The 25,768-nt window shown below is 43.6% G+C and overlaps 1 protein-coding gene across 1 annotated transcript in view; it reads right to left on the bottom strand.

The window, feature by feature from the left end:
* The window catches only part of LOC110520162 (ATP-binding cassette sub-family C member 4), a 52,383-nt gene that overhangs the window by 4,874 nt on the left and 21,741 nt on the right, over positions 1-25,768 (bottom strand). Inside the window, exons 20-29 of the mRNA XM_021597287.3 lie at positions 22,614-22,693; positions 14,506-14,656; positions 13,663-13,782; positions 13,442-13,552; positions 11,673-11,773; positions 6,951-7,142; positions 5,527-5,682; positions 2,181-2,270; positions 1,522-1,694; positions 1,088-1,193 (exon numbers count right to left, since the gene is read on the bottom strand). Of these exons, the coding sequence (XP_021452962.3) occupies positions 1,088-1,193; positions 1,522-1,694; positions 2,181-2,270; positions 5,527-5,682; positions 6,951-7,142; positions 11,673-11,773; positions 13,442-13,552; positions 13,663-13,782; positions 14,506-14,656; positions 22,614-22,693 (1,280 nt within the window). The remainder of the gene's footprint in view (positions 1-1,087; positions 1,194-1,521; positions 1,695-2,180; positions 2,271-5,526; positions 5,683-6,950; positions 7,143-11,672; positions 11,774-13,441; positions 13,553-13,662; positions 13,783-14,505; positions 14,657-22,613; positions 22,694-25,768) is intronic.

Below are 25,768 nucleotides of genomic sequence, written 5' to 3'. Positions count from 1 at the left end.
GGCTGGTTGTAAAGTCTGACCCTGATCTGTTCTTAGATACTGTACTGTAGAAGCCTTGACAGGTCTAAAAAAGTTGGACCCGTTCCAAAATGGACCTGGGGCTTCCCCATCCGGACCCGGTATGCATAAATGAATTCAGTAAATATAGAGACCCGTTCCCGAACGGACCCGAGGACAACTAGACCCGTTCCGTAAAGATCTGGTCCGATCCAGACCCGTTCCGATCCGAGTGAGGGAGCGACAGAAAAGTCCAATTGTAAGCTACCTTATTAACCAGAGCTGAGAAAGTGCGAGGGAGATGAGGTACAGAGAGGTGATGCTCCACCAGGGGCTGTGCTGTGTGTGTAGGCTACTGTAAGTGACATAGGGAGGAGGGAGAGTGACGGCAACCAACAAAGCTGACTTGCGCTATAGTAGACTAATAGACTATTTATCATCCAATATGATTACGTAGCACCCGTCTTGACTGCATAAAATTGCGAGAAGTTAAGCTAATTGAGGCTGCATACACGCTCTCGTCCTACACAGTTACAAACAACTCCATTCAGAATATAAAGTAGCAGCCTACTTTTTGGCTCTAGGTCTTTGTAGCCTATCCTTCTCCTTTAACTTTTAATTCCATCACTTTAAATCCATCTTCCATTGATTATATATATATATATATCTCAAACCTTTTTCCCCACACGGAGGTTCTATGACTGTAGCCTATTGTCGCTTTGATGACTTGTGATTGGCCAACAACAACAAGTTACATGTAAAAAGAGTCTCTCCCTCTCCCCGTCGCGGTCGGATCTGCATGGGTCTCTCCGGACAAGTCAGTTAAAATTACACATACCCGAGACTCGTAACAATCATATCAGATCTGACCTAGTACAGTGAAATTATTTAGAATTCTGGATCCGGACCTGCTCGGTTTCCTGATCGGGTCTCGGGTACAGGTGGATCCGTGAAGACCTCTACTGTATAGTAGGAAGCAGAAATATGTGCAAGCTTTTTCATATTGAGTGTACTGTGAATGGCTCAGTGAAGAAAATGTGCACACACAGTGCTAGCCACATGGTTACTTAACACTGGAGGGAGGCCTCACCAGGATCCGGTCACAGTCGATGATAGTGTTGAGTCGGTGGGCGATGGTGAGCACAGTACACTCCCTGAACTTCTCCCGGATGGTCTGCTGGATAAGGCCATCGGTTCTAAAGGAGCAGGGGAAGAGAATACCTCAGCATCCATGCAGAAACAATACATTCTTCCTACACACCCCTGGGCAGGGATTTTACTTTACACATCAAAACAATGGCTAATCCTTAGCCAGGTATGTGCAGCTGTACTAAAGTAAAATGGGATAGAGTTACATTGTCAGAGAACCAGGGGCCATACCTTTATTCATCAAGGTGTTAAACCTTGATATTTGTACCTCTATATTATGTGTTTGCCCTAAAATTGGAATATACTGATGTATGGGACTGAGTTACAACACTACAATGACAACTAGCACAAATATGTGGGTCAAAGTGTTCTCACCTGGGGTCCACGTTAGCGGTGGCCTCGTCAATGATGAGGATTTTGTTCCGTCTGAGGATGGCTCTGGCCAGACAGACTAGCTGCCTCTGACCCACGCTGAAGTTGGAGCCCGACTCAGCCAGCATGGTCTCCAGCCTCCCAGGCAGCTCCTCCACCACGGTCCTCAGCTGCACCTGAAGGGAGAGGAGAGGAAGCAGGGACCCTCCATTACCCCTGTAGAAAGGCCTCCCGGGGGGGTATCTTAAAAAAAACATCCAACACACACACCCATTAACCGGCTGGCACAATGCAGGGCCAGGTCCACTGATGACCTTGGCCACCGCTCCCTTGTGACCAGCCTCTTGCTTTAATCCAGGCCAGCAAACCCATTGAGGAGCGGGGAGACTGGGGAGCAGGAGCTGGAGCCCTTCACTGTGGGGGAACCCTGCCTTCATCCTCTAGTGCCTAACTGGCAAACGCAGCACAACACATCTCCCCAGCACTTTGAATGGCTCCCAGTTACAAGCCGCACATTGAGCTGGGCCCCACGGCCCTAATGGGATTTCCCCTCCATGACTTGTGGCGAGCAGGGAGCCTGAATGGCAGCATTGTGGAGGGGGACAGAGGGATCCCCCCATGGGCCTCTGAGGGGGAAGCATTCAGAGCCCAAGCTGGAGTACCTCTCCCAGTGCATTCCACAGGTCCTCGTCTGTGTGCTGGCTGAAAGGGTCCAGATTCTTCCTCATGGTGCCCGTGAAGAGAACCGGGTCCTGCATGGGGACGGATGGATATAGAAAGAGAAGGCCATGGCCAGTTAGGATAATGACGAGGGGGAGACTTTTGAAGAGGGTTAAGACAGGCTGTATAGAGTGGCGCTATGTGTGAGGGAGAGGTGTTCACAATGGGGCCTGCAATGCCACACTCAGGAGCCCGATTCAACACTCGGCTCCGGCCCACTAGCCAACGCTAAGTTGATCTTTTTACTTTGGAAAACCGTAGCTTGTGCTGTGGTCTTGTTTGAGAGCAGAGGATCTGTATAGAGGTTGTCTGGACATAGAAAATGTGCCTGTAAATCACCAAACATTTCTCAAATTACCTAAAAAGGTCAACTATAGTCATGAACGTTTAAATCTCTCAAATATATATATATATATATAAATAATAAATACAAATTCACAATGTTCATTCAAATTCATGAAGATAGATGTGCCCTCTCTAAATTATAGTTGAAAAAGTTTATATCAACATCCCTAGTTTTTAGTTGACAAATGTGTGCATGAGTAAAAAGGAGTTGTCCTTCAGTAGGCTGACTTTTCTCCAAGCTATAATTTTTTTAAAAATTTTTTTAATAGCTTGGAGCAGTTCTGTGGGAGCTCTGTGTATTTACAGTGAGCTACACACCTGTATCAAGGTTCAGGCATACAACCACCCTTAAGAGAGCAAATACAGCTCTTTATTATAGTGCAGTCAAAATAGCTCGCCACTCCGAAGGCACTGTTCCAGCATGCCCTTGTGTTTGCTGTAAACCTGGCAAACAGGAGCACAGTTACATGTCCTCATGCCAAGTCTCTTTAGAAGATATTTATTCAGAAATCCTAGCCCAACGTAAAAGCGATTAAAATAATAATAATAATAACTTACAGGGGACTCTCCTTTCGAGCCATAAACAAAACGTCACAGCATTCACAGAACAATATAAAGCTATATTACATTTCCACAGGATCATTTCCTCATTGTTTTATCACTAAGTAAATACTTGAGGGATTTTCTTCTGCGACACACAACAGAGTTTATGAGGCTTTAAAAGGACATAATGACCATTTAAAAAAACATTAACGAGTCTGTATAGGCCTGTGTCGTAGCAATAGAGATAAAGGAGGATATGGAGAAACGGTCAGTCCACAATGCAGTGGAGGGAAGGCTATAATAAATCAAGTTTACTCAAGACGCTAATCTGACCTATCAAGAGAAGAACGTTCACCTGGCAACTGCGAGATACGGCCCGGAACAGGAGTAGAGCACACAGTGACTGGAAAGACTCACTAGGTGTTTACTGCTGTTGTGATCCTCATAATCATGTCTCGTGGTTAGAAGAATACTGTTGTGAGGGAGTGACTCATATCACCCATGCCCCGTTGGCTGCTTTGATGCAGGTCATAGGCTCTGAGCCAACACTGTGACAGCACCACTAACATGAGGTTGAGAAGGCAACGCACACGCGCACACACAGTCTTTTGTGTCAGTCTCGAAACCCATGGCAAGTGTTTAACTTTGAGCAGATTCCTTGAAAACATAGCTGTGAATTTTAAGCATTCAGGAGTTCATCCCTTTCTCTCTACAGCCTAAAAACTGTTCCACCTCTCTACTCCCAATGAGCTTTACCCCTGCCACCAGCAGACTGCCTTGTCATTAAGCCAGCTCAAGTCCCAATTCAAACTAGTTTTGTGACTCACTTTAATTGAGGATTCAATGTTAAGTTGGAAAAACTGCTTTCAAGCACAGCTTTCCAAAGACCGATTATGTGCTCCAACAATTCTAAGCCCTCTGTTTGCCGCCGAATTCATTTTGAACTGTGAAGTCATTCCTGAGATTTCAATAGAACCTGAAATGGATTCTTTTTTAATGCCATATACTAATAAAAGTTTATCATAATCAAATCTGGGGGAAGCTGTAGAATAAAAGTTCACACGGGCAATGTATAGAATACATATCAGAATCTGAGAATTCCACATCACAAGGTAGGGCAACAAGCATCTTATATCAAGTAATTTTCCATTTAAAAGGCTGAGTGAATATCACTTACACGGGGGGGGGGGGGGGTTCAAATGACCTTTTCCGTTTCTAAGGGAAGTTGTGAAAAATGGGAATATAAGCAGAAGAAATCCAATCCTTGTAATATTAGTAATAGCAAATCATACTCTGCGTCTTTCCTGCTTGAATTTTTACAGTGGAAAAAATAGTACAATAATCGAACCTGAGAGATCATCTCTATTCGGTTTGTGTACAGATACAGTGCTGCTCCTCTTAGATAAGCCAACGTTTCAGTTATGAGTTCAGAACAGAAGTCATCTAAATATGCCCCCTCTTTCCCCACCCCGTTTGCAGCTTTACCCCACGATGCAACTGGCTGTCCCCCTGTCAGAACGAGCAGCATCCAATAGGAAAACATTACCTTGACATAACTCAGGTGGTGGTAAAACATAACCAGCTGTAATATAGAAGTGAAAGTTCATCTGGTAAACTATTGATAATAGAAACCCATCAAAGCCACACCAAAAATCTTAAATGAACTTGTTTTGGGGAAACCTTGGCTGCAGTGTGTGAATTGTTCAACACTTGGGCTAAATTATGTTGGTAGGCCTATGTGAGACTGTGAGGATGGGGATGGGTAGAGAAGTCTTCTAAGCAGCTTTGCTGATGTTTCGGGGGTAGAGGGCTAATCTCCTGTCACTGACGGGGTAGAGAGCTGCTCTGCTCTCCTCTCAGAGCTGGGCTGTGGGAGTCTTCACCGCCGCAGAGCGCTGAATCACCCAGGGGGTGGCATTTTCCTAATGCTGTATCACTTTCAACAAGCGGAAATAAAAGTTGAAAACTGTCTCAAGGCATCCGTTTGTGTCACTTTCCAAAATCCCCTGAGTGACGACTGTAATTCTCCTCAGCCTGTTGTTGCTTTGAAACCAACAGTGACGTAAAAAAGCCGGCCAGACCTCAAAGACGGGGAGAGTTTGGGTTACCAATGGAAGTTCACCCACCCCACTGAATGTGCATCATGTCTGATGAATGCTAAAGACATATAATGGATCATGTCAGAGAACCCTGAAACTCGTTTCTACTCAACGCTCTACAAATGACTGAGGTAATGTTGTTTGGCAATTCTAAAGCTTCCATAGTCATGTCATGTGTACTATAAAAAACGTCCAATCGAAGGCCTTCCAGGATTATGCTGAACAAACTAAAGACGTGCTATACAATGCAGCCTAGCCAATAGACTACAATAGGCAGTGGGAGGGCAGAGAACGTACATACCTGGGGGATGATGGAGATTCTCTGGCGCAGGGTATGCAGGCCGATCTCGGCGGTGGGAACGCCGTCGATGGAAATCCTGCCATCAGGTTCAGCCAGGCGGAACAGAGCCGAGATCAGGGAGCTTTTACCAGCGCCAGTCCGCCCCACGATGCCAACCTAGAGTTCAACATACAGAGAAAGTGTTAGTTTGTTTTTCTCTGAACACATTTTCTCTACTATAAAATCTGATGTCAAGACTTCCTTGTATAAAGTTGACTTCCAAGTGCGTAATTCAAGGTCTACTCCACTTCCCATTGCACCATTGTAAACTGAATCATCTCTGTCCTTTATGATGGAACCTTTGCCTTTCAGGGCCAGTTCTCCAACAGAATGAGAGATTCTCATTGCTGAGATGCTCCTTCCTGTTTGATATCAGCACATCAGTTGTTAAGGTGACAGCCCCACAAGCCGGGTGACATTAAAACAGCAGAATACCGCTGAAGTTGATATGATAGTATAAGATGCTATCGTAACGTATGCATTTCAGTGTCTTCTCTGTAGGTGCTATCAGCCATGTTCCGCATGGATCAATCACATATCCCTTCCTACAGTAGCCTATAAGCTCAGATTCCGACTCCCAAAGATGAGCTTCTAACTAAAATCAGCAATATTACAATGCCGCTTGGATTCAAACAAAGAATGCAAAGGCTATCTAAAGTAAATGTATAAATCACCTTGTGGAATCACTACACTGGAAGTATGGAAATGTACAGTAAGACATGTAAGAAAATTCATAGTTAACAGTTCAAAGTAAATGTACCAAATCACATGTTGTGTGTGTGTGTGTGTGAGAGAGAGGAGTGTTCAGAGTGCTAGATAGGTGCTCGTTTCCCTGTGAAAGCGTCGTCTCAGGGGGACTGTCAGGATGCACACAAAGCCTGTTCAGGCCCACGGCATCGGGTGAAGATCCCTCCCATGGGCTGTCAGAGCCCAGGCCTCTTCACTTATCAACCCATCCATTGTGAAATCAGCCGCCCTGGCGAACCGTGGCCATGCAAAATACACCCCCTGCATTAAAAACGCTGGGTTTCAATCACCCTCAACCATCTCTACCTCTCTCTCCCTCTCATCTTCTCTCCTCTCTCTCATATAGTGAATAAACAGTTGTCACCGTCAGGTCTCCTAGAATGCAAATGTGAACAAATGGATCCACTTGACTAGTCTTAATTGCATGATATGTATTCCATGAATCACAAATGGTATATTCCTTGGGAATCAGCAGCACAATAAGATGTCCCCTAAATAATTGATTTGAAAAATAATGACACACAGAGAAGAACAGCACCGCACCCATTACACTGGCTGCATATCAACTGAATTGTGTTGGGGTGTGTTGTGCATTGTCGTAAACATGGACACATATCAGAAGAATATGTAGTGGGCACCTTTTCTCTGGATCTGAAGACCGCAGTAATGTTCTTTAGGACCGGAGGACTGTCCGCATAGTAGGAGAAGTTGACCTGGTCGAAGGTGATGAAACCATGCCTGGGCCAATCAGGCGGAGGCCGTTTGTCTGTCTCCCAAGGTGCTTCGCTCTCCAGTTCTGTGTACTCCACCACCCTTTCCACAGAAGTCATCTGGGAGTGTCAGAACATTATCACAAAATCGTTGTTATTCTATGACGGAATATTCTGTTCTATTTTATTCTGTGGCCAGGAACACTGACAGTGCCAATCATAAGTATTCACAGCCCTTGTATTTTTTCACATTTTGTTGGGTTACAAAGTGGAATTGAAATAGATAAAAAAATATATGTAATAATTGTCACTGATCTAGACAAAAATTCTCAATAATGTCAATGTAGTATTCACCCCCTTTGTTATGGCAAGCCTAAATAAGTTCAGTAGTTAAAATGTGCTTAACAAATCACATAAAAAGTTACATGGACTGACTATGTGCAATAAAGGTGGTTAACATGATTTAATGACTACCCCATCTCTGTACCCCACACACAATTATATTTAAGGTCCCTCAAGACGAGTAGTGAATTTCAAGCACAGATTCAACCAGAGGCCAGGGTGCTTTTCCAATGCGTCGCAAAGAGCATCGATTGGAAGATGGTAAAGACGATTACACCACGAGGCCAATGCTAATTTTAAAACAGTTATAGGTTAATGGCGGTGAAAGGTGAAAACTTAGGATGGATCAACAACATTGTAGTTACTCCACAATACTAATATAAAAGAGTGAAAATAAAAAATCCTTTACCGAATAAAAAGAAAAAAAAAGAAAATGCAGCCTGTTTGCAAAGGCACTAAAGTAATAACTGCAAAAAAATGCAGCAAAGTAATTTCCTTGTTGTGCTGAATACAAAGAGTTATCTTTGGGGCAAATCTAACACAATACATCATCGAGTACCACTCCATATTATCAAGCATGGTGGTGGCTGCATCATGTTATGGGTATGGTTGTCATTGGCAACGACTGGGGGGTTTCAGGTAAAAAAAAAACAGAAAACCTTGTTTAGTCTGCTTTCCACCAGACACTGGGAGACGAATGTACCTTTCAGCAAGACAACCTAAAACAAGTCCAAATTCACACTTATGTTGCTTACCAAGAAGACCGTGAATGTTCCCGAGGCCTAGTTAGTTTTCACTTAAATCTGCCTGAAAAATCTATGACAAGACTTAAAAATGGCTGTCAAACAATGATCAACAACCAACTTGACAGAGCTTGAAAGAATTCTGAAAATATTTATTTTTAAAGTGCAAGTATTGCACAATCCAAGAGCGCAAAGCTTTTAGAGACTTGCCTAACAAGACACAGCTGTAATCGCTGCCAAAAGGTGTTTCTAACATGATTTGACTGAGGAAAGTAGATGATCTAATCAAGATACTGTATATTTGGTTTTCAACTTCATTAAAAATAAATATGGAATTTTCTTTAATTTTGAAACAAGAGTAGTTTGTGTAGATTGTTGACCAAAAAAAAGTACATTTTAATCCCACTTTATAACAATAAAATGTGAAGAAAACCAAGAGGGGTGAATACATACACCCAAACTCAGTTTCACAATTCCTGACATTTAATCCTAGTAAAAATTCCCTGTCTTAGGTCAGTTAGGATCACCACTTTATTTTAAGAAGGTGAAATGTCAGAATAATAGTAGAGAGAATTATTTATTTCAACTTTTATTTCTTTCATCACATTCCCAGTGGGTCAGAAGTTTACATACACTCAATTAGTATTTGGTAGCATTGCCTTTAAATTGTTTAACTTAGGTCAAACGTTTCAGGTAGCCTTCCACCTGCTTCCCACATAAATTGGGTGAATTTTGGCCCATTCTTCCTGACAGCGCTGGAGAAACTGAGTCAGGTTTGTAGGCCTCCTTGCTCACACGCTTCTTCAGTTCTGCCCACAAATTTTCTATAAGATTGAGGTCAGGGTTTTGTGATGGCGACTCCAATACCTTGACTTTGTTTTCCTTAAGCCATTTTGCCACAACTTTGGAAGTATGCTTGGGGTCATTGTCCATTTGGAAGACCCATTTGCAACCAAGCTTTAACTTCCTGACTGATGTCTTGAGATGTTGCTTCAATATATCCACGTAATTTTCCTTCCTCATGAAGCCATCTATTTTGTGAAGTGCACCAGTCTCTCCTGCAGCAAAGCACGCCCACAACATGATGCTGCCACCCCTGTGCTTCACAGTTGGAATGGTGTTCTTCGGCTTGCAAGCCTCCCCCTTTTTCCTCCAAACATAACGATGGTCATTATGGCCAAACAGATCCATTATTGTTTCATCAGACCAGAGGATATTTCTCTAAAAAGTATGATCTTTGTCCCAATGTGCAGTTGCAAATCGTAGTCTGGCTTTTTATAGCGGTTTTGGAGCAGTGGCTTCTTCCTTGCTGAGCGGCATTTCAGGTTATGTCGATATAAGATTTGTTTTACTGTGAATATAGATACTTTGTAACTGTTTCCTACAGCATCTTCACAAGGTCCTTTGCTGTTGTTCTGGGATTGATTTGCACTTTTCGCACCAAAGTACATTCATCTCTAGGAGACAGAACGCATCTCCTTCCTGAGTTGTATGACGGCTGCGTGGTCCCATGGGGTTTATTGCTCCCAAGGATGAACCAGACTTGTGGAGGTCTACCATTGTTTTTCTGAGATCTTGGCTGATTTTTTTTGATTTTCCCATGATGTCAAGCAAAGAGGCACTGAGTTTGAAGGTAGGCCTTGAAATACAACCACAGGTACACCTCCAATTGACTCAAATGATGTCAATTAGCTTATCAGAAGCTTCTAAAGCCATGACATCATTTTCTGGAATTTTCCAAGCTGTTTAAAGGCACAGTCAACTTAGTGTATGTAAACTTCTGACCCACTGGAATTGTGATACAGTGAATTATAAGTGAAATAATCTGTCTGTAAACAATTGTTGGAAAAATTACTTGTGTCGTGCACAAAGTAGATTTCCTAACCAACTTGCCCAAACTACAGTTTGTTAACAAGAAATTTGTGGAGTGGTTGAAAAACGAGCTTTAATGACTCCAACCTAAGTGAATGTAAAGGTCCGACTTCAACTGTATAATAGGCACTGTATACATTTGCACAACTAGAAACAACTATAGCAGACTAGTACAATTATATTATTCACCTATTATTCAGCCAGGCAAGTCAAGACAAACTCAGCAAAAAAAGAAATGTCCCTTTTTCAGCACCCTGTCGTTCAAAGATCATTCGTAAAAATCCAATTAACTTCACAGATCTTCATTGAAAAGAGTTTAAACATGTTTGTTCAATGAACCATAAACAATTAATGAACATGCACCCGTGGAACGGTGATTAAGACACTAACAGCTTACAGGTGGAAGGCAATTAAGGTTATGAAAACTTAGGACACTAAAGAGGCCTTTCTACTGACTCTGAAAAACACCAAAAGAAAGATGCCCAGGGTCCCTGCTCATCTGTGTGAACGTGCCATAGGCATGCTGCGAGGAGGCATGAGGACTGCAGATGTGGCCAGTGCAATAAATTGAAATGTCCGTACTGTGATACGCCTAATACAGCACTACAGGGAGACAGGACGGACAGCTGATCGTCCTCGCAGAGGCAGACCACGTGTAACACCTACACAGGATCGGTACATCCAAACATCACACCTGCGGGACAGGTACAGGATGGCAACAACAACTGCCCGAGTTACACCAGGAACGCACAATCCCTCCATCAATGCTCAGACTGTCATCAATAGGCTGAAAATGGGCTGGACTGGGGGCTTGTAGACCTGTTGTAAGGCAGGTCCTCACCAGACATCACCGGCAACGTCGTCGTCTATGGGCACAAGCCCACCGTCGCTGGACCAGACAGGACTGGCAAAAAGTGCTCTTCACTGACAAGTCACTGTTCTGTCTCACCAGGGGTGATGGTTCGATTCGCGTTTATCGTTGAAGGAATAAGCGTTACACCGAGGCCTGTACTCTGGAGCGGAGGTGGAGGGTCCGTCATGGTCTGGGGTGGTGTGTCACAGCATCATCGGACTGAGCTTGTCGTCATTGCAGGCAATCTCAACGTTGTACGTTACAGGGAAGACATCCTCCCTCACGTGTTACCTTTCCTGTAGGTTCATCCTGACATGATCATGACAATGCCACCAGCCATACTGCTCGTTCTGTGATTTCCTGCAAGACAGGAATGTCAGTGTTCTGCCATGGCCAGCGATGAGCCCAGATCTCAATCCCCTTGAGCAAGTCTGGGACCTGTTGGATCGGAGGGTGAGGGCTAGGGCCATTTCCCCCCAGAAATGTCCGGGAACTTGCAGGTGCCTTGGTGGAAGAGTGGGGTAACATCTCACAGCAAGAACTGGCAAATCTGGTGCAGTCCATGAGGAGGAGATGCACTGCAGTACTTAATGCAGCTGGTGGTCACACCAGATCCTACCTGTTACTTTCAATTTTGACCCCCTCCCCTTTGTTCAGGGACTCATTCCATTTCTGTTAGTCACATGTCTGTGGAACTTCTTCAGTTTGTCTCAGTTGTTGAATCTTATGTTCATACAAATATATATACGTTAAGTGTGCTGAAAACAAACGCAGTTGACAGTGATAGGACATGTCTTTTTTTGCTGAGTTTAGGTCTAAATCAATAAAGGAGGTTTTTACCATGTTCTCCACCTCCGCACTCTGTCTGACTCCCCACTGAAACATGCCGACGAGGGTTACTGCATAGGACAGAGCCAGGCCCACAGCACCTGCCTTCAAGTCTGTCACACCAGGAAAGAGAGAAACCAACTCACTGTACTCTATGTTCACCTAAATACTGCAGAGCCTGAGGTGTATATGGTTGATTACACAGTACCAGTCAAAAGTTTGGACACACCTACTCATTCAAGGGTTTTTATTTGTATTCTTTTCTACATTGTAGAATAATAGTGAAGACATCAAAATTATGAAAACACAAATGGAATCACGTAGTAACCAAAGAGTGTTAAAACAAATCAAGGCAAAGCTTTGCACAGTCTTGGCATTCTCTCACCCAGCTTCATGAGGAATGCTTTTCCAACAGTCTTCAAGAAGTTCCCACATATGCAGAGCACTTGTTGGCTGCTTTTCCTTCACTCTGCGGTCCAACTCATACCAACTATCTCAATTGGGTTGAGGTCGGGTGATGGTGGAGGCCAGGTCATCTGATGCAGCTCTCCTTCTTGGTCAAACAGCCCTTATACAGCCTGGAGGTGTGTTTTTGTTCATTGTCCTGTTGAAAAACAAATGATCGTCCCACTAAGCGCAAACCAGATGGGATGGTGTATCGCAGCAGAATACTGCGGTAGCCATGCTGGTTAAGTGTGCCTTGAATTCTAAATAAATCACAGACACTGTCACCAGCAAAGCACCCCCACACCATCACACCTCCCCCTCCATGCTTCACGGTGGGAACCACACATGCGGAGATCATCCGTTCACCCACTCTGCGTCTCACAAAGACACGGCAGTGGGAACCAACATTTTAAAAAAATAATTAATTAAAAATTAAACAAAAATCACAAATATGGACTCATCAGACCAAAAGGAAAGATTTCCCTATGTCTATTGCTCGTGTTTCTTGGCCCAAGCAAGTCTCTTCTTCTTATTGGTGTCCGTTAGTAGGGGTTTCTTTGCAGCAATTCAACCATGAAGGCCTGATTCAAGCAGTCTCCTCTGACCAGTTGATGTGTCTGTAACTTGAACTCTGTAAAGCATTTATTTGGGCTGCAATCAAGAGGTGCACTAATGAACTTATCCTCTGCAGCAGACCTAACTCTGGGTCTTCCTTTCCTGTGGTGGTCCTCATGAGAGCCAGTTTCATCATCGCGTTTGATGGCTTTTACGACTGCACTCGAAGAAACTTGAAAAGTTCTTGAAATTTTCCGGATTGACTGACGTCTTCTTAAAGTAATAATGGACTGTCGTTTCTCTTTGCTTATTTGAGCTGTTCTTACCATAATATGGACTTGGTATTTTACCAAATAGGGCTATCTTCTGTATACCACCCCTACCTTGTAACAAGACAAATGATTGGCTTAAACGCATTAAGGAAAAAAAATCCACAAATTAACAAGGGTTCACCAGTTAATTGAAATGCATTCCAGGTGACTACCTCATGAAGCTGGTTGGAGAACGCCAAGAGTGTGCAAAGCTGTCATCAAGGCAAAGGGTGGCTACTTTGAAGAATCTCAAATATATTTTGTTTTTGGTTACTTCATGATTCCATATGTGTTATTTCATACTATAGTTTTGTTGTCTTCACTATTATTCTACAATGTAGAAAATAGTAAACAAAGAAAAACCCTGGAATGAGTAGGTGTCAAAAACTTTTGACTGGTACTGTATGTATGGTTATATGAATGGCCCAGGTGATCAACATTACTGTTGATATAGGACCCATACGGTACCATCCCTGAGGAACAGGCACCCAAAGGTAGTGAGGGTGACAAATATGGAGCAGATGCCATCCAGACGCAGAGCGAACCATCGGGATGTGGTCAGGAATAGGAACCAGGCCTCTGCAAAGGAACAGCATGGTTACTGGTTGTATACTATAGTTATTACACCAAATTAAAACATGCAATTCTATGTCTAGTAGTTATGGTTAGATGTCAGTTCTGGTTCTGACCGGAGTGGAGGTCTTGATGTGCGTCAAATGCCTGCTGGAACCGCTGCTGGGCTTTAAAGGCACGGATGGTCCACAGACCTTGGAGGGATGAGGACAGGTGGGTGAAAACTGGGCTCCGGGCTGTAGAGTATAACAAACAAACACTGAATGAAGACGTGAATATTTAAAGCACCACTAGTATACACAGTGTTTATTCATTTCTTTCAAAAGAACACACCATTTTTCTAGACTGTACAAAGATGGTTACATCCGGCTTCAATACAGACGAACGAAAACATTCAATTGTCTGTTTTGCTACAAAGCTCAGCTGACATGACCGTTAACGTGAATACCCCTTATGCACGTCTCCCATACATGTTCATGTACACCTTGCTACCAAAAGCAGTGCTTCTGAAATAAATGGTTTGAAAGGAAAATGACTAACATTAGCATTCCTGTTGTCCAGATGTATTAACGTTAAGGCTTCGTAAAAACAGACAAAGCCTGAATGTTCCATTGGAACTTCTTAATAGTCACTTTTGTTCCTTAAGATCAGCAGACCTGTTCTTCCGTGTGCCTTTGGGCTATCAGCCCAGAATAAAGAGGATGAATACAGAGGATGAACTAGTGCCTGCCACGGGCCCACTTGGCATTTCCTCCATTGTATCTGATGCCATGAACTCCCAGCGCTTAAGGAAACTGTGTGTGTGGGCAACCCATGGGCCACAGCCACCTTTATCCTTTTATGCTAATGCCCAAGGCCTTCTTCAATTGCTATTCAATGGTCTATTAGCATTCCCGTGCTAGTGCTCCCTTTGTCTCCCACCATTAAACAGACGTGTCCCTAAAGACAGTGAAGCCTACTAGTGGACTCCAGGCGCTTGATGTCCCTGGAGGTCTGCAGGAAGTAGCGTCGCAAGAACAGGAAGACGACGAGTAGAGGGACGACGGGGATGAGGATCCAGGGGATGACGGCGGCCGCCACGATGATCACCCCCAGGATCTGCAGGAACACCTGGGAGAGAGAGAACACAGAGGGAGAGAACAGAGCGGTGTGGTGAGCGCAACAGCTCAGTAAATGGACCCCTGCTGACTTGCGGGCTACCGCTGAAGTTTGAGGCCTGTCGTTACACTAGGGATGATGTAAGAAACACACTTGTTTTCTGCCACAGCTACAAAGGCAGAAGGTGACAGCAACATTAGGAGAGTGTGTGTGTCAAATCCAAATTGTATGTGTCACATGCGCCAAATATAAGTTGGACACTTTACCTTGAAATGCTTACTTACGAGCCCTTTCCCAAAAAGGCAGGGTTAAAAAGTAAAGAAAAGAGTGCATAAAAAAAGAAAAATAGTAACACAAAAAATAACAATAACGAGGCTACGTACAGGGAGTAGCGGTACAGAGTCAATGTGCGGGGTACAAGGTAGTTGAGGTAATATGTACATGTAGGTAGGGGAAATAGTAACTAGGCAATCAGGATAGACAAACAGAGTAGCAGCAGCATATTTGTGAAGAGTGTGTGTGTGTGTGTGTGTGTGTGTGTGTCACAGTGGTGAGAGGACGATGGCACTTAGTGGCAGGTGACAATTTGCCGCTCTTCCTCTGTGGCTCGCCTCCCTAACCCTAACCCCCATGGGCTTTGCCTTCAACACCTGAGGTTTAAACCTCCCTCGCCAAGTCGCTGTGGCCCCAGCCAGTAGGCATTGTATAGTCACTGTGACTGGCTGAGAGTTGTGGGAACCACACTGTGGGTGTCTGATACTACAGTACACACAGAATGCAAAGCCCTCACATAGGCCTCAATAACACAATGACTCATCACTCTTGTTAATGGCCACCTGACCTGACACAGGTAGACCACTAGCCACATGCAATCTGATGCCTGAACGGGAGGGACTGCAGGCAGTGACACAGCAGCACCGGAAACCCTGGTGGTTGCAGACACCTGTTTCCTGCCCGACGACAGATTGAGAACCTTGCAGTGCATCATTTCACTGTATTGTATATCAGACGGCTCTCATTAGTTTAACTTGGTGGAAAGAGTAGATAGTGAAGAGACTCTTTTCACAAATATGATCTTTGTATGTAGCATTCTTTTAGTACAAACAATACTCCTAAAATCTGAAAACGAGTTCTATTTAACGAAAAACAGTTTAACTTGGTAGATTGCATTATGCTAAACCGGTATGAGACAGAGTCCTTCAATACAGCTTCTACCTTAAGGATATACTTCTGCGGCATATTTGATATTCACTAGATAGCTGATAAAAAATTGAAACCTCACACCCTGAAATTAGAAACAAACTCAGAAGACTTCTAAGAGGAACAGATTAGGATCAGTATGTTACCTTCAATGGTCTCAGACTAGCCCTCCCAGATGAACATTTCATTTAGCACCTTAATTACGGATGTTATCGGGCGCTTAAGAGCACGTTTAAGCATGATCACTTTCAATGTCGTTTTATGATGAAAAGCCACTCAATTCCGTTTACAGTGCAGATAAGAGGGTATTACCAGCCCCACCATAGCCGCGCTGCAGCACACACAATCAAGCAGTGAGCGGAAACTACTGAGCTCAACGGATCCCGAGAATTTCACAGTACATAAGTTTCAATCTGGGCCGTGATGGAAGGCTACCGGACTGCAAAGTGAGATGGGAGCGACGCACACTATTACTGCATGTTATCCAAGCTCACACTGAGTGACTGGCACAACTATTTACACGTTTCAACAAAATGTGCAGGTCTATTTTATTTTCTGTCAATAGTTGAAATGACACAATATTTTACAACAAAAAATATTTTTTGGAGCTTTGCTACAGTGATGTGTCATGATGTGCAGTACGTAAAACTAGTTTAGTCCTTTTCACATCCCTGAGATTGGTGGTGGTCTAGTGTAAAAGTCTGTTTGGCCCCATCAAATTCTGGTCTACAGCTGCTGGGCCCAACAGCAGTACAGTCTACTGTGAGTGTCTGATAGAAGGGTCATCTCAGAGGAAGGAAGGAGTCTAGGAAGCAGTAGGATCCATTAGAGAGAGAGAGGAGTCCTGCCACAGCCTCTCCTGCTCCCCTGGGCAACACTGTCGCCAAGGACTTAGCTGTTTCATCTCAGGCATTTGCCTGGTCTGCCGCTTATCATGTCAGCATCGGAGAAAACCACAACCCCCACCCACACTACACACAGATGAGCCCCGATAAGCACTGACCTACCTCCCCCAGCAACCCCCTGCCCTCATCCACATCACATAGACCCTGACCCCAGCCCCCCACACAGGAACAACAGGACAACTCCCTGTCCGAGGCGAGCCATAGCCAGCTGCACATAAATGTGGATAAAAGCTTTTGTATATAAACAGTTTAAATAAAGCATTACCTCTAATTGCCCTTTAGCCAGAGAAGAAAGCTACTGTAGGTATGCGATGCCATGCAGCCCATTCATGCCAACAGGGCACACTGCTGGGCCCAAAGACCATTCACATCTCCACTGACCCCTAATTGCTTTATTTTGGGAGGTGATACCATCAGGTCTTTGATGTCCAAATAAATTTAGAAAATTGAAGTTAATTGCTATATTTGTGCTGGGCACTGATAGCGACTGTTGTTCCAGAGCGGAGCATAAACACTTCCCGACAATTAAACATCCCTCCGGACATGAGGACTCGGTACGCTTCTTTACAACTCTTTTTTTCATCCTCCCTTTCTTTAGTGACAGCGTGCAGTGTTTGAGAGCGAGAGAGACGGCCGCTGGGGGGGAAAAAAGAATTAAATACATAACGGGAAATGGAGGGAGAAAAAAGGTAAAGAAATCATCCGTCGACGCTGGAATTTGTTCAACAGACACACACACACACACACACACACACACACACACACACACACACACTTTGCCTTAGAGTAGGGTTAGGGTTTCCCTGACAGAGTAGGCACAATAAAATGTAGGGGTCAGTGGTACTGAAACAAAGCAAGGCCGTTCCACTTGGGCTCTGGGACAATAGGAGTGACCCGATCCATTCTGCTCTGCTTTGAGCTTTATTTTACCCCTAAATGCCCAGATGCTGGGCCTTTCTTTGGGAGAAATTACTGTGGACACCTCCTTCACATTTTCCCTTTCTGTGCCATTTTCACTTCATAAAGCTGCAGTCAATGTGTTTTGTGTGTGGTGAGGAGGGCCCGACACATACTGTGGTGGTCTCGGTCGCCGTCTACATTGGCGGCTCAAGTAGTCCCAGGATTAGGCCTTTGTGTGCTGTGAAAAGGTAAGATAAGTCACTTATTTGAGCTCAGTCAAGCTGCTGATTTCCACACCCATTTTGGAAATAAGAGAAAGCTTTGAAATGCTCCCGCTCTCATATAAATCACTAGCATCCACCAAAAAGCAGCTGCCCTGCACTCTGCATGCCCTCACATACAGAATATACAAATCAGCCCTTTTTCTCTCGCTGTCACACACTCACACACACCAACAAACACATGAGCATTTTCGTAGAAACAGGAAGGAAACCACAATGCGTGTTCCACAATAACAAAATAGCAACCGCATCGTCAAAGCCATCATTTGGTATCATCCTCCTCCTGATCAGAGTTGTTGGTGCGGTCTCAGGGCCAAGTCTAGTAGACTAGGGTGTGTGTGTGTGTGTGTGTGTGTGCGTGCGTGCGTGCGCGCTACAGGTTCCCAGGCTCATAGCAGTGGTTGTCCAGCTTGGCTGAGTCAGGAGAGATGCCAGACCACAGTGCCATGGGAGACCAGACCACACAGAGACTGGGATCTTTTCACAGGTGGCCAGTGCCTACCCGCCATCACATGACCATGAGTGGTACTGCTAGGTGTCAGAGTCACAACTACACCCCTTCGTAATGCACAGATTAGACTGACACACAGAGAGAGAGACACACACACACACACACTCTAAATTAAAGTGTAGTTTACAACCCAAGTTGGTTTCCTGAATATTTTCAGCCTCTCACCTTTGTCTCACTCATGTTTTTCCACCATATGCAGCAAGACAATGGTCCTGTCAGATAACAATGTTTAAAATATATATATACATACACACACACACACACATACCTCTAGTGTTTCTCTGACTAACCAGGTATGTCTGGTGCCTGGAGCCAGTGCATTCTTCACTTCCTCTGTCACCCGGCTGGTAAAGGCACCAGAGAAAGCCAGTGAAACCCCATCCTACACAGCACTCACGGCTATGTCAGCAGTTCTCATATCCCACAAAACCAGAGAAGAGGCCCACCACACAATCTGCCACACTATACAGGGATCACTGATCCACCCGTCAGTGTTTTCAAACAATGGCCATCCTCCTCTGCCCTGTGTGTGTTCAAAGTGTTTCTGGTACACCCAGACTGTTCTCCTCCCTCCTCCAGACCACCGATGTGTTACTGCTGTAATTTATGACTGGTGGCTGCATTGGCCTCTGCTTGTTACTAACTGGTGAGACCAGGGTCAGCCCCACTCAAACTAAAGGTCACCAGAAAACTAATTGGAATATTTAGTTCAAAATCCCCCCAAAGCATTGCAAAATGTAGGGATATGTCCAAACAGACTTGGTCTCTTACCCATATTCTACTGACAAACTACATTTTAACTGATGGCCAATGAATGTAGGCAGGGACCCCACAGTTAGTGGTGTGACTTGGGCAAGAGCCTTCACAAGGGATGGGTCCATTCAGAGCCTCCTGTATTGTCCTGCCCCCCTCTCCTGCCCCCTAACTCAAAGCACAGGCAACCCAGGATTTAAAGGTCAAGTCCACACAAAGGCCGGCCGTCTACACTGCCTGAGGTGCTTTTAATTGACATTTCTGCCTTTGTCCAAATAACATAAAGGGAAGAGAAAATGACACTTTTTTTCAATATACTAAATTGCGGCTAAATGAGACCCGTGAAAAAAATATGGCTTTGGAATGGAACTGAGTTCCCCAAGTTGAGGGAATCCCCTTGTTAGGAAATGTATGGGGGAGTGTTGATGGCTGTGAAGTGCTCACTCCACCATAAAGGGCCCAGCTCTGATGCAAATCCCCACACAGAGGCAGCCTCTCCCCACAGAGGGAGATAAACCACTTAGGCCATTGTTTATGGAGTTTACCTTTATTACCCCTGACAACCATTTAAACAATGACTGTGGGGAAATGTCCCTCCGAGAATGAGCAACAATGGTCAGGATCAGCAGCTTTTCTGTCCAGGCTAATACTTTGATCAAATCTTCCTTCCTGAAAGCATTAAAGAGTGCTCCATAAAAAGACACCTGCAAACAAGAGCAGAAAGAGCTGGCTAACAAAAGCACTTGTCCAACATTACAAAAAATAAAATCACGGTTCAGACACATGTATTACATAATTCCGTGCGAACATATCACTTAAAACATTTCACAAGTAAAAAAATAATTATATATATATATATATATAACCATATATATATACACAATTTATTTATTTTTTTACATTTGAAATGTTCATGAGTCAGACATGGTTTTTGGACACGTGAGATGTTTCACATGAACAAATCACATGAGAAAAAAATGTCACATGGGAAAACCATAAGAAAAACTCATTTGAAATGTCACACGTGTCCAAAAACCGCCTGTCTGACTCATGAAAAAATGACTCAGACATTTCACATGTGTGATTTTGTAACTGGTGGGATTCAAACCTGGGTTTCCTACGGGAGACGCTGACGTCTTGACCACTGAACCAAGAGGTCCAACACTAATGTTGAAGTCACAGGCGGGGCTACCTCATCATGTGACCATGAGCAACCATGACCTACTCATGTCCACTACGCTTTCACATGTGCATTTTCATATCGGAATGTCAACTAGGGCTGTCAAATTATTTATAAAAAAAATGTAATTGAGTTTATTGCAGGATTTGATGTGATCAAAAGGCAAATTCATAAATAATAAATACAGCTCAATTTGAGCAAATTTAGATTGTTTTTTTTTATTGCAAGAATATTGCTGCCTAGATTTTGTACAATGTAACGGTTTGCAAAATCAGGTAAATTGATAAAACACACCTCAAAGTAAACTTATTTTGACATCACATTTTTGTTTTTACCTGAATCGATTATGTATTTTGGATGTTGTTGGGTTTAAAAAAAAAACTCTGACAGTGCTAAATTCTAAAACGGATAAATAAGGAGACAAGCAGCAATAGTTTCTGTTCTTTTCACTGGGCTTCTTCCAACGGTCACTGACCAATGTATGAAGAAGACAGGTGTGTCTGCAACAGTAACACTCTGAATCGATGGCTCAGACATCAGAAATAATCATTTTAACACACTATTATTAGGCTAAGTTACCTTTATACAGAATTTGCAATTCCATACTGTATGTGGACACATTGCTTCTTCAACAAGTTAACAGCATCATTTCACATGTAAGGAGAAAACAATTTCACCACCTCATGTGAACTAGCAATTCCACGTGTGAAAGTTTTGTTTTTCACATGTAAAGCTGCATATGTGATTTTGAGATGAACGTTAAAATGTGAAACCGTTCATTTTCCATGTGCAACTCACGTAAAAAAAAAAGTGGTGTTAACAGTTGAACTCTAAATTGAATACATATGAAAATATGGTTTCATGTGAAATATAAGGTCAACATGTGAAAGCAACTATTTCACATGTAAAAGAGATACAAAATAAAAACACATGCCAAATTTTTGCAAGGGAAATTATGCCATCTTTGCCCCTATTTATCTTGCCGTATAAGATCACATTGTGTATGCATAGTACCAGCAAGGTATCTGGCTGGGCTCCAATATCACATTTGACCAGCTAGTTCAAATCAACAAAAGCCTAGTTCTAACATGGGTTGCCTAGGCTACACATTCTCACAGCAAACCAAAGAACAAATGACAATAATTAAAATATAGTGTATGTTATTTGCGCATTGTTAAACTTCTGTTGTGTTTCTACAATAAGAGATGGCTACACATGAGGATATAGTGTATGTGCAAAACAAACACAAGCCTCTGTTCTGTCATGACCTAGTCTAGCTTTAACAGTTTATCGGTTGGTGCTACTGGCCTTCTGCAACGTTATTCTTTCACCCTGCCCATTATCCACCTTATTATTAAAAATGGGGGAACTATGGTGGACAAAAAGCCTTTGTGCTTATGATCTTTTGTGCTTTCACCATTTAAGATGGCTTTTGTCTCCTGTGAGATGGGTATCTGCCACAAACATCACTCATGCATTGTGGAGGAGGGATTCATTTTCAGCCCAGCTTTGTTCCTTTCTTTGGCCCTAACCAAGGAGCCATGCCTGCTGCTCTACATTGGATTGTGCGGCGAACATTCCCTCTTTTGTGGTGCTAGGTGCATGAGCTGGCTCATCTTCACGGGCCTTTCTTTCCTGGGAGATGGTTATTGCGCTGCTGTGTGGTGGCGTTGGGTAACTTTACCTGACTATGCGTCAGGTTGGGCCGTGGCTACCAGGCCTGCAGTGGACTAGCAGCCAGGAGAGGATGCTAGAGGATAGTCTCCTTTTCAACTGACCCGTCTCATTCCTCGCCCACTGTTCCCTTCCAGCACCTCTCCGTCCATCCAGCCACATATTACATGGCTGCTACTCACACTCCCTCTCTTTGCCACTCCAGAGATCCTCCTCCATTCTCCTTCCTACTCTCCCACCGCCTCCACATCTTCCTGTTGTAGCCACTATTTCCTCTGTGGCACCTTTCTTTCTCTCAATCACTCTGCTAGTCTCCTGACACGTTCCCTGGCGACGCGGCCTGTGTTGTGGCACCGCCAGGCGGCCGTGGCCACACCCTCTGCCTATGTGCAGACACTTTTATTAAATCTGTGCGGGCGCTGGGCCGCACTGGCGGGTAATCCTACAGTAATTGTTTCCAGATTAGAGGACCCGGACCACAAAGCAGGACTAGCCAGGCATGAAATGGCCTCCCCATGCAGTAGTAGAGAGGCAGGCAGTAGGAACCTAGTGAGATGAGACTCACCTGGATAAAGTCCACAAAGGTCCAGGGCAGCAGAGAGTCCAGGTAACCAATGTCCTTAGAGAACCTGTTGAGGATTCTTCCTGGGTCACAACAGGTGATGGAGCACAGAGGTTACATATTAGACATGTGGACCAAAGAGTATTCTGCACCATGTGTGTACTGTCAAGTAGTAGCATCTAGTTTCACTATGGCGTGTGATGTTGATTAGCATTAGCTTTCAAAAAAAGACATTGAGAGAAAAAAAGAAATGACAAATTGGTGTGATTATTTGAGTTTCATGTCAGTTAAACCTTAGGAAAGCTTGATGTGACATTGTCTAATACTTACAGTAGTAGGAATTCTATTCACAGGGAGGTGTGCAAACACATGACTCATTTCGACTTCTGTTGAATCACACCATTAAGTCAGCTTGTCGTACATTGGGAGGAACAAAACTACATTATATTTCTAATCCGCTGACTAATTTGTTCGCAGACTTTGCACACAAATGTAAAGACGTTACTCAATGTTTTAGATTCCTTTTGCAACAGTCTGTTTCTGCTTCTATTGAAATGAAATACGTTACCTAGGTGGCCTCTATATTAATATAATGATGTATACACCTTGAGAGGGCGATATCAGATGGACAAATAGAGAGACTTATCTAAATTAAACAATGAATCATTATTTGGTCTGGGTTGCATAAAGCCTGCCCTACTCTAAACGGAATACGTTGGGGACCCTTTTGTTTGGGAACAAAGGGGAGACAGAACCGCCATACCTGCCTTTCTGTCCTGACTGCCAGAGTCAATGATGTTAATTGAGTTGCTTCCAATCTGCTCAGGTGTTCATTATTCTGGAGCGGGGCTCTGCAGGTGTTCCTGCCGCCCCTTTATTATGCGTCCTTTACAAACTTTGCTCCCCAGCCTGATCCCCGAGCACATAAGATTACACTCCAGCTGCATTCACACAAACACGCACACAAGCGCACACAGTTTACTGTAAGGCCCAGTCATAGCTAATCCCAAAGCCATGGGCAGAGAGGCTGTCAGGACAGAAAGGAGAGCTTCTCATATCTCTTGGCTTGGAGAAAGGATACTTCAGACTGGACCGTGTGGCCGGATGCTGTTCAGCACCATGTAGGGTCACTTAAATAGGCTGAAGGACACTAACAGACTGCACGGTGATCGTCATCCCTTTGACTTCAAGATAAGAGTCAGAATGACTCACCTTAACAACCCACTCACAATATGTCAGGCCACCACTAGGGCTGTGGCGGTCACAACATTTCATCAGCCGGTGATCGTCAAGCAAATAACTGTCGGTCTCACGGTAATTGACCATTAATTAACATAAACACACGTAGCATCTCCTAGCTTCCACACATAGCCTACAAGCCATTTTACAAAGCCTAATAAATCCATGTAATATAGCCTCTACATTCACAAATTCATTATTTTAGACAGGTCTAAAGAAGCATGATATGAAGAACCTTTTCAGAAGTAGTCTATTTCAGAAGAAAATAATAGCATACTCTGAGTTGTCCTTATGTTAGGTCCTGAAGTGGCTATGCCAAACGGCTAATTCATTTAGCAGACAAGATTAGTTTATAATTCCGTGGCATTATTTTATAGTATGAAGAACACAATTGAACAAAGCTGAATAAAATCTAAATATTTTCTCCAAGCGATTTGAGCGAGTGCATATGTGGCTATTCTGTGTCGAGCGGTTAACAAAGAAACAGGTACTCCTATACGCTGTTGTTGGCTATATGTTTATTTTTAAGACATTGTAAGGCTGCATGATGAGACTAATGATGATTTGAAAAAAGTTGTTTGAAAGTCATGAGCTCTGCTTTGGGTTTTTTTTGCGCAGGCTGTACACACGCCAATGGTTTCTCATTCACAATTTGACAAGCACATAATGCCTCAAATTTCATGGTGGCATCCCCTTTGTGACCATAATGCACCCTAAAAAAAAATTCCATGCCTTTTGCGGCCCAGAATGCTGTGTTGTGCCCTTCTCCTGGAGTGTGCTGTGCAATCCAAAGCGTCTCTCTCACACGGCTCTCTGTCAGGTGATTGGTTCTCTCACAGGCTACAAGTTAACACCGACACATCAGGGACGCAACTGCACAGGTCCTTATCCAATTCCGAGGTGAATATTGAAGAAATTGGAAAAACTGTTCACATTTACTTTGTCAGCCAACAAGATGAGTAGGCCTAACGAACAGCAAAAGCACAAGCCTATGTCAATCTACTATCCACCATAGTACAAAAGTCGACCTATTCTATGCAATAAATACAGTGCCTTGCGAAAGTATTCGGCCCCCTTGAACTTTGCGACCTTTTTCCACATTTCAGGCTTCAAACATAAAGATATAAAACTGTATTTTTTTGTGAAGAATCAAAAACAAGTGGGACACAATCATGAAGTGGAATGACATTTATTGGATATTTCAAACTTTTTTAACAAATCAAAAACTGAAAAATTGGGCGTGCAAAATTATTCAGCCCCTTTACTTTCAGTGCAGCAAACTCTCTCCAGAAGTTCAGTGAGGATCTCTGAATGATCCAATGTTGACCTAAATGACTAATGATGATAAATACAATCCACCTGTGTGTAATCAAGTCTCCGTAAAAATGCACCTGCACTGTGATAGTCTCAGAGGTCCGTTAAAAGCGCAGAGAGCATCATGAAGAACAAGGAACACACCAGGCAGGTCCGAGATACTGTTGTGAAGAAGTTTAAAGCCGGATTTGGATACAAAAAGATTTCCCAAGCTTTAAACATCCCAAGGAGCACTGTGCAAGCGATAATATTGAAATGGAAGGAGTATCAGACCACTGCAAATCTACCAAGACCTGGCCGTCCCTCTATACTTTCAGCTCATACAAGGAGAAGACTGATCAGAGATGCAGCCAAGAGGCCCATGATCACTCTGGATGAACTGCAGAGATCTACAGCTGAGGTGGGAGACTCTGTCCATAGGACAACAATCAGTCGTATATTGCACAAATCTGGCCTTTATGGAAGAGTGGCAAGAAGAAAGCCATTTCTTAAAGATATCCATAAAAAGTGTTGTTTAAAGTTTGCCACAAGCCACCTAGGAGACACACCAAACATGTGGAAGAAGGTGCTCTGGTCAGATGAAACCAAAATTGAACTTTTTGGCA

This window comes from Oncorhynchus mykiss, chromosome 3, assembly GCF_057628025.1.
Source record: "Oncorhynchus mykiss isolate SJ-2025 chromosome 3, ASM5762802v1, whole genome shotgun sequence".
NCBI classification, from domain to species: domain Eukaryota; kingdom Metazoa; phylum Chordata; class Actinopteri; order Salmoniformes; family Salmonidae; genus Oncorhynchus; species Oncorhynchus mykiss.
The sequence above is the reverse complement of the archived record's forward strand: the minus strand, read 5'-3'. Positions and strand labels throughout refer to the sequence as shown.